Below are 14,391 nucleotides of genomic sequence, written 5' to 3' on the forward strand. Positions count from 1 at the left end.
TATTTTTTCTTTTAATTTTATTAACTTCTATTTACATATCTTCTAAGCGCAAACCATGGTCTCTTTGAAACTTAGTTTCAAATCTGCCACTCAAAAAAACAAAAAAACTCAGATATTCTTCGATTTACAAACAATTCAAAATATCAGCACGTCCCTGTACACACAATATTTTCTACATTCTTCTCAGAAACTATACTACTTTCAATCACAGAACCTTAAAATTTAAATTTGTTAATTAAAGTCACACGAGTTCTAAATTCTTTTCATAGTGTTTCATTAAGCTCTCTATAAAAGAGACTACGTCGCACAAAATCTTGTATCCTATCTTTTTTTTATCAAAAAATCACCTTGGTTTATAAAAAAAAGTTGTCTCAGCATTTGTTGTTGAATTAAAAATAATGCACACAGTCAAAACAAAAATTAGCGAGCAAAATTCACTCAACGAGGATCTGGCAGCCTTCTGTTTAAAAAAATGTTTCTGCTTTTTTATTTCCATTTCTGTGGATCTTGTAAAATATTACCCAACGTATAATACTTTTCTCTTGAGAACTGCTTAAATAGTTAATTACACAATCAATAATAAATAGTTTCCCTGTTCACTTGCGTCCATAATTGTGCTAAGACTCGTTGAGGAATTATGAACGAGTTCGTTATTGTCTCCTTGCGAAAGATTGAGAAACTCACGGAATAAATGGTGCGATATTTCAGCCAACCGAATGATAAGAATCAAGTGATTGAGTTTCAAAATAAGTTCTTTTTCTTTCAGTTAATTGACGATGGAATGTGAAGTAGACAACAAAGGCAGGACACTCACTCATCAAGAGACAAAATTTCAAATTTTAAGGAGTTGTTAACTCCTGGATCGAACGACTTTCCAAGCCGAGAGTGGTCTTGCTTGCAAAAACTCGATTTTTCTCCTACCCCACCTAAACCACAAGCAACCTATGATGAAGCACAAAATTATTTCTATGTAATACCCATCTAAATTTGTTGTGCAGGCTCCACCGTTTTTGAGACAGAACTGAAACAGAAAAAAGTAACATTCATATTTTTGCCGCTAAACACAAACATTTATCTTAATTCATTACGTTTATTCCAAACCTCTTTTTAATACAGCAGAGTTCACTATTGCAAAATAAATAAATTTTGAAACAAATATCTAAATATTGCACTAAAAAATATGATTTTTTAATAAAAAAAAATGGAATCGAAACATTTTTAGTTTAAAAAATTAATTTTCGTCCAAAATAACGGATTTTTAAGAAAATAGTTCAGTTTTCAACCTAAGTGATTAATTTTCAACTAAAATGATGAATCGAGAACTGAAAATAGTTGTATTTTCAACAAAAGAAATAATGCATTTTTATTAAAAATATAAATCGTTAAACAAATTGAAATCATTAAATTTTAAATTAAAAAAATTAATGTTTAACCAAACAGATGAATTTTCAACTAAAACTATGGAATATTCAATTGGAGTAAGTTCAATCTTCAACTGAAATGGTAAATCTTTAACTGGAATAGTTCAATTTTTTACCAACTAGATGAAATTTCAAACAAGAAGATTAATTTCTACCAAAAAATATGAATTTTCAATTAAAAAAGATCAATTTCAACTAAAAATGGAATAATTAAGTTTTTAGTCAAAAACTTATATTTTCAGTTCAAATAAATAATCATTTGCAGCAAAAAAAGAAACAAATTTTGAACACAACAGTTCAACTTTCGGCAAATAATTTTTTTTTTAATCAAAAGAAAAAAATAAATTTTTCAATAAATAGCTCATATTTCAACCGAAGAAATAAATTTTTAATAAAAATGATGAATCTTTAAGCAAATTTTCATCACAATTCTTGAATTTTGAACATGAAAAGATCAATCTGTAACCAAAAATGGACATTCAAATTTTCAGTTGAAGAAATTAATTTTCAACCAAACTAATAAATTTGCAACTAAATAGTTGAATTTTACACCAAAAAGATGAATTTTTAACCATAAAGATTAATTTTCTACAAAACGGCGAATTTTTCACAAATTACATAAATTTTTGAAAAACTAGTTTAACTTCTTGATATAAAATATCGATTTTCAACCAAATAGTTATATTTTCATCCAAAAAAGAAACATTTTCAAGCAAAAATAGAATCTTTACATTTTTAGTTAAAAATGTAATTCTCAACTAAACAAAAAAAAACGGATTTTCAGAAAATAATTCAATTTTCTACTGAAACAGTTAAATTTTTATTTAAAAAATTGATTTTCGACAAAGGAGTTATATTTTCAAGCAGAGATTAATTTTCAGTTGAAATGATGAATCTTTAACAGAGAAAGTAAAATCAATTTTTAATAAAAGAATTCAACTTTTAACCCAGTAATTTTATTGACAACATAAAAAATAAATTTTGAACTCAAATGATAAATATTTAACTTGAATACTTAAATTTTTATCAGAAAAAAGAATTTTTAAACAATAAAATTAACTTGTTAAGAAAAAGATGATTTTCTACAAAAAATCGATTTTTAACCAAAATTTGTCGATTTTCAATGAAATAATTGAATTTTCAATTAAAAAAGATCAATTTTCATCCAAATTGTTGAAATTTGAACAAGAGAAGATCAATTTTCAAGCAGAGATGAATTTTCAGTTAAAATTATGAATCTTTAACAAAAATAAAAATGAATTTTTAACAACAAAATTTAACATTCAACCAAGAAATTTTATTTACAACCTAAAAAATAAATTTTCAACTAAAGTGATAAATATTTGACTTAAATATCTTGAATTTTCAACAGAAAAGAAGAATTTTTAAAGATCCAAATTGATAAATATTTTCAACTAAAATGGTGAATCTTCAACTGGAATAGTGGAATTTTATACTAAAAATATATATTTTCAAGTATAAAGATTCATTTTCAACAAAAATGGCGAATTTTTTACCAATCAATTTTCAACCAAATAGTTGAGTTTTCATCTAAGAAATAAATATTTGCAACAAAAAATAGAATGCCCAAATTTTTAGTTAAAAAAATTGATTTTCAGCAATTTTCATTGAAATAAATTAAGAACTCTTTGGAACGTTTTAAAATGTACTGAAATATTCTTAAAAAAATTAAAAATCTCAGGTAATATTGAAATATTTGAGAATCTTTTAAATCCTAGGAAATCCCTCAATTCTTGTAAATACATTTTTTTTATATCCATTAAAATATTTTTTAACCTGTTCAATTACATGAGATCTGATGATTTTTCCTAAAATCTTGGAAAAATTATTCCGATATTTTAGGATATTTTTTGAAACCTGAAATTTGTTAAAATCCCTTAAAATCATTGAAATACTTGGAAATTACTTGAAATTTTTTGAAATCCCTTGAAACTTTCTAAAGCTCTTGAACCTTAGATTTTTTAAAATACCCTAAAATATTTCAAATCCTTTGCAATCTTTCGAAATCCACTATCTTAAAGCTTTGAAAAATTCTTTAGAATTTGAAAAAATACTCTACAATTTTTGTAATTCTTTGGAAACCCACTAAAACTATTGGAATATATTAAAAAGGCCTTTAAATCTTTTAGAATATTATATAATATTTTGAAACCCTCGCATTTTTCAAAGCTCTTGAAAATTTCTAAATAACACTAAAATCTTTTTTAAATTTTGAAATCCATACAAATGATTGAAATCTATTAAAAATGTCTTGGAATCTTCAAAAATACAGAGTGGCTGTTTTAACCAAAGAAAAAATTCCCGGCCATTTTCCGATATTATCGTGGTTCGCAAAGATTTTCCACGGTCAATGAAATTAAAAAATTCCAACCCTAAAGCTAAAAATTTTTCCATTTGAAGTAATAAAAACGGAGATTATTTGAATTTTTCCTAACACTTCTATTTTTTTTAAATCCTTTAAAACCAAAAATATTTTCTTAAAATATTCCAGATCCTTTTTTGACAATTTTGGAAATCTGTTTAAAAGTTCTCTTAAAATTAATTTTTCAAAATAAAAAAATAATTTTCAATTTTCCTAGGAACCATAAGAAAATGTTTTTTATTCTTTTGAAGCCTTCTGCAATTCTTACAAAAGTTCTAAATCCTTTGAAATATTTCCAAATTTTACATTAATTTTTAATCTTTTCAGAACTTCGAAATATCTCTTCAACTGACAAAAAAATTCAACAATTTTAGTTACAAATTAAAAATCTTCTAATAGAACAATTACAATGGTAACGTTGAAAGTTTTTGTTTTTTTTTGAATATTTTTTTTCTAATGACTGATTTTAAATGAACAGTTCAATATTTCTAAATATTAGGCAATTGATCTTTTTCTTTAATAAGAAATTTCAAATTCTCGAATTTTAGACTGAAACAATATCTTAAATTTAATAAATTTGAATATAATCAATTATTTATTGAACGTCAAAAATCTGGAAATTCTTAAATTTTGAACTGATTCCGAATCGCCTTGTAAAATCAATTTCATTATTATTCACTTGTTAATCCTTAATATACAGTTCAATTTAAAAAAAAATAACTGAAACATAATACATTTAAACTAATTATTTTTTAAAACTGTTGAAATCAAACTTTAACAGATTTTTTTTCTCTAAAAATTTGTAAAATTTCCGGTCCAAAAATAAATTAAGTGTCATTTCCCGGTTTCATGAAACAAGAATTTTATTATATATTATTATAATATTTATTTTTATTACCCCTTTTTCTTCGGCTGTGCTACAGTCGTTGGAAGCATCGTTGCTGCATTGCCTAAAAGTTAAAGCATCCACGAACCAAAGAGCAGCAGTTGTTGGCCAATTGCCTCCGAGATTTGCTATTGTATTTAAAAACGTCATGTACGTTCCGCCAACAGCGGGATCGCTGATTTTTGCAAAAAAAGCCATGGAGGCGACAAACATACTGCTGATGCAAATCTACAAAAAAATGGTTGAAATAAAACGGAATTTTAGATTAGCTACTTTAATAGAAAAATTTTCTTCATGTCAGGCCTCACACTCCTTATGGGATAAAATATAGGAACTAATAAGTACTTTTTCTCACGCTGATAAAAGTACTTTTTTCTCGTTCAAAGGGTAAAAAATTCAGGATAAATTCATAAGACTTAAGAAGAATTTAAGTTACATTCAAAAGAATTCAAATGCTGTAGAAAAACTTTTTTAATAAAAAAAATCCCATTGATTTCCGGAAAATTGGAATGAGTTTAGAGGAAATTAAGCTAAACGAGAAAAATTCGATGAAATTGATAAAAATTCAAGGTGAATTACAAAAATTCAAATTAACTGAAAAAAATTCAAAGACATGAAAAAAAATTGAATTCAGTAGGTTTAAAAAGAGCTGAAAAAAAAAATCAAGGAAATTCAAACGAGTTTGATAAAATGCCTAACAATTCAAAGTGGGGTTAAAACACTTCCTAACCAATTAAATAAAAACTTTGAAAAACTCAGAAAAATCCCTTGAATGGATTAAAATTAAGTAAATTTAGAAAAATTCAAGTGAATTAAAAAAATTCAAGAGAATTCCAGAACATTCTGTCAAATTATCAAATGTGACTAACGACTACAAAAAATTCAAGTTATACTCAATAGAATTCAAATGAATGAATAATAATATAATGAATAAAATTTATAAGCAATCAAACTGAATTTAAAAAAAACAATCAAGGGAATTCAAAACAATTCGAAAATATGAAAAACTTAATTGATTTGAAATGAGTTTAGAATAATTAGAGAATTTAAAGGAAGTTTTGAGGTGAGTTTGAAAGAATTCATGATAATTTAAACAAAAACTTTTTAAAAAACGATTAAATTGTCTAAAATTGAATTAATTTAGAGGAATTCAAAAGAATTTAAACGAATGCTGTATAAATTAATAAGACATCAGGGAAAATTATAAAAACATTATAAAATTTTGTGAAATGCTTTTGAAATCCGTTAAAATCATTTTAATTCACGGGAATCTTATAAAATCCCTTTGACTCTTTTAAACTCTCTTAAAAACGTAATCGGCCCTGTCAAATTATTCCATATATATTGCGCAATTTTAGGAATTTTTTCAAAACGGCATGAAAATTTTTATAAATCTCTTAAAATGATTAAACACTTGGAAATTCTTAAAAATTCTTCAAATCACTTGAAAATGCCTTGGAATCTTTTAAAATACTTTAAAATATTTCAAGCCGTTTAGAATTTCCAAAAATTTTTCAAATCCTTTAAGATCTTATGAAATCCCTTGAAACTTTTTAAGGTTTTTGAAAATACCTGGAAATCTTTTAAAATACTCTAGAATATTTCAAACACTTTAAATCCCATTAAATTACTAAAATCAATCAAATTCTTTTCAATCTTTTAAAATACCGTAATATATTTCAAATCCTTTCAAATATTTACAATTAAAAATCTAAGGTGTATTTGAAATATTTGAAAATTTTTGAAATCTTACGAAATCCCTCAATTCTTGTGAATAAACTTTTTTATATCCATTAAAATATTTTTTAAACCTGTTCAACTACATGAGATCTGATAATTTTTCCTGAAATCTTGGAAAAATTATTCCGATATTTTAGGAAATTTTTTTAAACCTCAAATTTGTAAAAATCCCTTAAAATCATTTAAATACGTGGAAATTACTTGAAATTTGTTTAATCTGCTTAAAACGCTTTGGAATCTTTTAAAATAACTAAAAAAATACAAATTATTTTAAATTTTATTAAATCCCTTGAAACATTCTAAAACTCTTGAAAATTGTTTGTAATTAACGAAATCAATTAAAATACCGTAAAATATTTTAAACCCTTTAAAATCTTTAGAAATCCCTTGATAGTTTTCAAAGCTCTGGAAAATGCAAAGGAATATGAAAAAATATCATCAGATCAAAAGAATTCCACAAAATTTGGGATAAATGAATAATAATGCAGGGTGAGTTTCAAAAAATAATTTAAAATCTCTTCAAATATTTAAAGCCCTAAGAAATACCTCACTTCTCGTGATTAAATTCGTTAAAATCCACTAGAAAATAAAAAAATGTCTTGACATTCTATAAAATCTAAAGATATTTCCCGAAATCCTTAAAAAAAATACCTTACAATCATTGAAATTCCCGAAAAACTTATAACATCCCCTCGAATATTTTAAAATATCTTATAACCTTATAGGTCCTGTAAAATCCTTCCATATCTTCCGAAATTCGCGGAAATTCTCTAAAACTGCATTCAAATTTTTTCTAAATCTCTTAAAATTATTAAAAAGCTTGGAAATCCCTTGAACTTGTTAAAAACTCTGGAAAATTCATTGAAATCTTTTAAAATTCCTAAAACTATTTCAAGTCTTTAAAATCCCTATAAACTATTGAAATAAATAAAAAAATTCTGAAAATCGTTAAAAATTTCGAAACATGTTTCGAATCCTTTGATATGTTTTAAACGGCCTTGAAACTTTTGAAAGTTCTTGAAAATGACTGGATCTTTAAAAATACCCTAAACTACTTCAAATATTTGAAATCCCATTAAATTACTGAAATCAATTAAAAACGTCTTTGTAATTAATGCTTTTAAAAATGCCAAGGGATTTGAAAGCATATCGTAAACTCAAAAGAATTTAAAAGAATTCAGGATAAATTAATAAAAATGCAGTGAATTAAAAAAAAAATTATTTTAAATTTCTTCAAATTTTTGAAACCCGCTCGTCAGTAAATTCTTCAAAATTCACTAAAATATTACAAAATCTCGTGACATGCTATAAAATCTGACGATACTTCCTGAAATAATGGAAAATTGATTAAAATAATTTGAGAGCTTTAAAAATTCCTTACAATCATTGAAATCCTCGAACATCTGATAAAATCCCGCGAAATCTTTAAAAAAATCTTATAGGTCTTGTATTATCGTTTCATATCTTCAAATAAACAAAATAATAAAAAAATTTCTTGGAATCTTTTACGATTCCCTAAAATCTTTAAAATCTTTTAACACATTTTAAAATTACCTTAAAACTTTGAAACTCTTGAAAATTCCTTAGAATATTAACAAATATTAAAAATTCTAACTAACAAGTTAAATTATCTGCCTAAAGAAAATTAATTTTCCAAAAATTTGTAAAAATTTTCAACCAAAAATGGAATAGTGAAATTTTTAGATAAAAAAACTGAATTTCTATGAACATATACAATTTGTAACAAAAGAACTTAATTTTCAACTAGAAAAGAAAAATTTTTCAACTAAAAATGAAAGTTCAATTTTCTGTTAAAAAATTAATTTTCAACCAAAAAGCGACTTTTTCAATAGAATAGTTGAATTTCCAGCCATAGAGATGAATTTTCAAGAAAATTAATGAATCTTCAACCAAAACTTTTACTCTTTAACAAAATAATATAACTTTGAACCAAACAATATGAATTTTCAACGAAAAATTGAATGGTTGATATTCCAACCAAAAAGAAATTTTAATATCAAATAAAAAAAGTTGAATTTAAACAGAAAATACAAATCTGAAATTAAATACTCAATTTTTAAGTTAAAAAATTAATTAAAAAACAAAAATTTAAGTGAAATAGTTAAAATTAAATAGTTTAACTTTTAGTTACAACAATAATTTTGAGAAATGTTTTAAAAAATGTCAATTTTCAAACATAGTAGACTTTTCAACTAAAAAGATCAATTTTTAGGAATAAGAAAAACGAGTGAAAAAAAAATTAGTTAAATTTTTAAGCTAGAAATGATTTTTCAACCAAAAATATTAATTATGAACCAAAAGAGAGGAATTTTCAATAAAATAGATGAATCTTCTCCCAAATGGGTAATTTTTAAACTAAGAGAGGCGAATTTTTGACCAAAATAGTTTTAAACCAAAGAGATGAATCATGTACGAACACCGTAAAATGTAATAGATGACATTCTAATCAAAAAATATTTTTAATTAAAAGCCGGTTGAATTCATCCAAAAAGGGCAAATTTTCAACAAATTATGCAATTTTAAAAAAAAAAGACCAATTTCTGATGAAAAATAAAACAAAAACAAAATAAAAGACAAATTTTGAACCAAAGAGAATAAACGTAAAATTATGAAATAAAAAAAAATGGTTGAATTAAAAAAAAGGGAAATGATTTTTCTCAAAAACAGTTGGTTTTTTAAATTAAAAATATGGTCGTTTTTACTTTTCGCTATAAAAAAATAGAAAACGTTGGAAAAAATGTAATATGAAGCGTTCTATTAGTAAAAAATAATATTATGTTTGTGAAATTCAGAACTATTCAAGAAAAACATTATTTACGAATGAACTATAAGCTTTTGTTAATAATTTGTGAAAAAAGCTATTTTTCATATGTTAAATTTGAATTTAATTTCTTTCTCAAAATCCCTGACTCTTGGCCCCTAAAAGGGAACAAATTTTGGAAATAGGGTACTTTAGAGACGGTCTGTAAGGTCTGTGATGTAAATTAGATTTTTACCTGGTGAAAGAAATATATTAAAATTAAACCGACGAAGTAGTATCCAGGCACATTCCCATTTGATATGAGATAGGGAGTCACCCAAACTAAGGCGCCTGCGACTAAACCAAAAGCCAATCTGAAAGGAAGCAAAAAATACGAAATTTAAGGATTCGATTTTCTTTTGAGTAATATTTAGTTTCTGCAAAATTGTTTGCTTTACCTATATGGTATAGCCATCGAGTAGACGTTCATTGGTTTTGGTCCCGATGTATATTTCGATATGACAATTGGCAAAATGATCTGTAAAGGTATCATTGGAACAACTATCATAGCAAACTTTTCTTTTGGAATTCCAGCCTCTACGAGTTTCAAACTCGTCACTGCATCGCATGCCGAAAATCCAATCTGAAAATTACAATTTATAATTTAAAAAAACTAAAAATTATTAAAGTTACGAAGGCCAGAATTCTCTCAAAACAGAGGAAATGGGATGATTTTTCATTAAAATAGGGGAATCAATTCTTTCAAATAAAATTATTGTAAATACCATATTGAATTTTATGTGAAATACTTTACTTTCTTAGGTTTTTAAGTCGAAATATATTGCAGTTTCAACAAAATAGTTATTTTCCAATCAGAAAAGATTTTTCCCAAAGGACGAATTTTCAAAAAATAATAAAAAAAAAAACAGTTGCATTAACAAACAAATAATTGAACTTTTAATCAAAATAGACACCTTTTCAACAACAGAAAATAATAGAACTTTTAACCAAATAGTTAAAATTGCTTTTCAAACACATTTTTCCCAAGACAGTTGAGCTTTCGAAAAAAGTTACTTTTCAACCTAGCAAGATGACTTTTTTAACATAAAAGGTGAATTTTTCAACCAGACTACCAAAGAACACATTAATTAATTTTTAATAAAGCTGAATTTTCAACTAAAAATATATATTTTTTAAAACCAAAAATGAAACCGTAATTTTTCCAGTTAAAAAATCTAATTTTTAACAGAAATAAACAAACTATTTTTCAACAACTTGAATTCAAGCAGAAAAAATGAATTTTTTACCAAATAGTCGAAATCCACAACTAAAATGATGAATTTTCCAAAAGCAAGATTAATTTTCTAAGCAAAAAATTGAATATTCAATAAAATTGATGAATTTTCTATCAAATAGTTGAATTTTTAACTTATGAATGATAAATTTCCAACCAAGCTTGGATTAGTTAAAGTATCTGGTAAAAAATTAATTTTTTAGAAAAAAAAAACTAATTTGCGACCGCAGTTGATTTCAACAAAAAATCACGAATTATTAACCAAGTTAAATTTTTTACTAACAAAAAAAAGTCATTTTCAACAAAATACATCAATTTATAAAAATATTGTTGAATTTTGAAACCAACGAGACGAATTATCTTCAAAATAATAGAATTCTAAACCCTGAAATGTTTTTTGTTAACAAAAAAGTTGATTTATATAGAAATAGTTTAATTTTTAACGAAATAGTTGGAATTTTCAACTGAAAATATGATGTTTCAAGAAAAAAAGTTAATTCTTAATAAAATATTCTAATGTTATACCAAATTGTGGAAGGTTCTGGGAAAAATACGAATTTTCTACAACTCAGTTCAATATTCGATCAGAAAATATGAATTTTTAACCAAAATAATGAATCTGCAAACAAGCAAAATTAATCTTTTAAAAAGCAGTTCAAATTTAAACCAAGTAGTTGATTTTTCAACCAAAAAGGATAATTTCTCAACGAAAAATGTAATAATTAATATTTCAACAAGAAAATAGATTAATTTGAAGTAGAAGCAGTTAAATTCATCCAAAAGAGATCATTTTTCAAGAAGATAGATGAATCTTCTACCAAATAGTTGACTTTTTAAATTATGAAGAATACATTTTTAACCAAACTTGGATGATTTAAGTTTTTGGATAAAATAGTAATTGTTTGGGAAAAATAAATAAATTTGCAACCACTTGAATTTAAATAAAAACGGCGAATTTTTAATAAGTAGTTTAAGCCTCAATCTAAATGATGCACTATAAATCAAAAAAGGTGAATTTTCAAAAAAATTAATTTTATACAAAAATTAACCACATCCTAGATAAATTTTTAACCAAAAAGATAGTTTTTTCATCAAGAAGTTTAATTTTCTATAAAAAAACAACAAATTTTCAACAAAATAGATAACTTTTCAGAAATATTGTTGAATTTTGAAATCAAGTGAACGAATAATCAACAAAATAGTTGAATTTTCAACAGGAAAATGTGATTTTTAAACAAAAATTGATTTTCTGTCAAATAGTTAACTTTTCATCAAAATAGTTTAAATTTTAATAAAATAGTTGGAATTTTCAACCGAAAATATGAATTTTCAACAAAATAGTTAAAATTCCAACCAAATAATTTAATTTTCTAACAAATTGTGGAATTTTGTAGCAAAAGAAACGAATTCTTTACAAAAAGTAGTTTAAATTTAACTGGGTAATTGATTTTTCAACCAAAAAAATATTAATTTGAAATAGTAGCAGTGGGATTCATCCAAAAAAGGCGAATTTTGAACAAAATAGTTGAATCCTTCACAAAAAAGGATGAATTCTCTACCAACAAAATTAATTTTTTACAAATAAAAGGATTTTTAACAAAAGACATGAATTTCTAACAAAATAATCGAATTTTCATCTAAAAAACTCCATTTTTATTAACCATGAAAAATGGAATATTATCTTTCTCAGTAAAAAAAATGAATTCTCAACTAAACGAAAAATTAATTTTCGTCAAAATAGTTCAATTTGCTGCCAAAGAGATAAATTCTCAACCAAATATTTATACTCTTGAAATTGAAGTTTAAAATTTTTTTAATTGAGAAATTTTGTATTCAAATTCTCCATAATTTACACGTAAAATGTATTATTTTAAGCACTTTTAAGCTAGAAACATTAAATCCAACATTAAATTCAATTTTTAGAAAATACTGCAAACTAAAAAATATTTTCCTAAAATCTTCCAGATTCTTTTTTTTTTAATTTTAGAAACCTTTTAAAATCTTTTCGAATATTCTCTTAAAATAATTATCAAAAATGAAAAATTATTTTCAATTTTCCTCAGAATCTTAAGAAAATATTTTTATTCTTTTGAAGTCTTTCACGACTAGCCGAATTTTGTCGACACAAACTTCGTTTAAATTATTTGGAATCATTTCAAATCAAATTTACTTACAAATTAAACATTTAAAAAAAATATCAATCAAAATGGTAAAGTTCAAATTTTAAAAGCTATTCGAAATTTTAACGATTCAAGACTTTTTATATCAAAAAATTCAGTTCAGATTGTTTACTTTTAAATATATGGTTACAATTTAATCGTCTTAACTGAGCAGTCAAATACTGCTCATTATTAAATAATTATTCTTTTTCTTAATTAAAAAATTTTTTAACTGAATGGCTTAAAAATTAAATATTTTAGACTGAAACAATATTTTATAACAAATACATTATTATGAAGTTATTTTTAAGTTAAAAATAAATCATTGTTTCATTTTAATACTTGAAGTGTAGATTCATTTTAAAAATAATTTATTAATATTTACAGTTTGATAAAATAAAAATGTTTTTTATTTTAAAAATTTCAACTTCAAACGCTTTTAATTTGTAATTGTTTAAGTATTCAAGACAACTGAAATCGAAATTGGACAAATTTTTCTTTTAAATAGAAAAATAATTCCCGGAATCGTCAACAAACAAATTTTTCAACAAAATACATGAATTTGCAAGCAAATAATTGAATTTTCAACTACAAAAATGGCCCACGCCTTTTTTCATGTTGAACTGTTACAAAGTCTTAAAAATATATCAAGAAAATGGTTTATTTATGTAACTATTAAAGCTTTTAAAATGTGGATTCAAATAATATGGAAGACTTTGAGAACATTTTAAAAAATTTTTTCAAGATTTACAAATTCATTGGGTAAACTGAATTTTGTCAGGGTGTGAAAAAAAATTTTTGTAAGGAATTTCAAGAGAAAATCAAATAAAGATCACACACCCTTTTGAATTATTTCCTAAACATTTTAAAAAGCGTGAAAGATTTTAAAGCCAAATTTTGCAATTTTGACATATTACATAATTTTAGAAAACATTTGAGTAAGGTTAAGAGATATTCAAAAATTTTGAAACGATTCAAAAATAATTAAAACTTGTAAAGATTTTTTAAGAATTTTGTAAAGTTATTTCAGAATAAATAAAAACTGCAGGAAAAATTTGAATAAGTTTTAGAAATTAGAAGGTTTAGAAGGTCTGACAAGATTAAAAAAAAGGAATTTTTCTTATATTCTTGTGAAAATTTGAAATAATTTTTTATTTTGAAAAATAAACTTTAAGAGAAAATTGAAAAACGTTTATAAACCTAACAAACGATTTGCTAAAAATTCTAAAAATAGTTTAGAAGATTCAAAAACAAAATGTTCCAATTTGGTAAGATTGCAAAATAAAAACGAACAAAAATAGGAAAAATTCAAGAAATACTTAGTCGAATTTTAAAGAATTTTTAAAGTTTTCAAGAGAATGAACAAATGTTCTTAAATTTGCTGGGGAAATTTAGAAGATTGTAAGGTAATTTTTAAAAATCTGGAATGATATTTGAACATTTTGAGAAAAATTCGTGCCAGTTAAAAATAGTTTAAAGAATTTAAGACGTTTAAAATAGATTACAAGTATTTGAAAACTCAGAAACATTTTCAAAAATTTATCAAATATTTCTTGATTCCTTCCCAACTTCTAAAAGTTCTAAAGATATTTTAAAAGTACTCGAATTTTTCATGATATTTTGTAAAATCCTATATTATAAACAAATATCTTTAAAATCTTCTATATTCTTTTTTGACAAGCCTGACATATTTAAAAATCTTTTAAATTTCTCAAGAATCGTATGAAAATTATATTTACATAAATTT

The 14,391-nt window shown here is 24.0% G+C and overlaps 1 protein-coding gene across 1 annotated transcript in view; it reads right to left on the reverse strand.

The window, feature by feature from the left end:
* LOC117167402 (acetyl-coenzyme A transporter 1) overlaps nt 1-14,391 on the reverse strand; it is a 27,327-nt gene continuing 12,936 nt past the window's right edge. The window contains exons 5-8 of the mRNA XM_033352302.1: nt 9,650-9,834; nt 9,448-9,565; nt 4,703-4,918; nt 1-1,021 (exon numbers count right to left, since the gene is read on the reverse strand). Of these exons, the coding sequence (XP_033208193.1) occupies nt 851-1,021; nt 4,703-4,918; nt 9,448-9,565; nt 9,650-9,834 (690 nt within the window). The 3' untranslated portion in view covers nt 1-850. The remainder of the gene's footprint in view (nt 1,022-4,702; nt 4,919-9,447; nt 9,566-9,649; nt 9,835-14,391) is intronic.

Source organism: Belonocnema kinseyi, chromosome 2 (genome assembly GCF_010883055.1).
Source record: "Belonocnema kinseyi isolate 2016_QV_RU_SX_M_011 chromosome 2, B_treatae_v1, whole genome shotgun sequence".
Lineage (NCBI taxonomy): Eukaryota > Metazoa > Arthropoda > Insecta > Hymenoptera > Cynipidae > Belonocnema > Belonocnema kinseyi.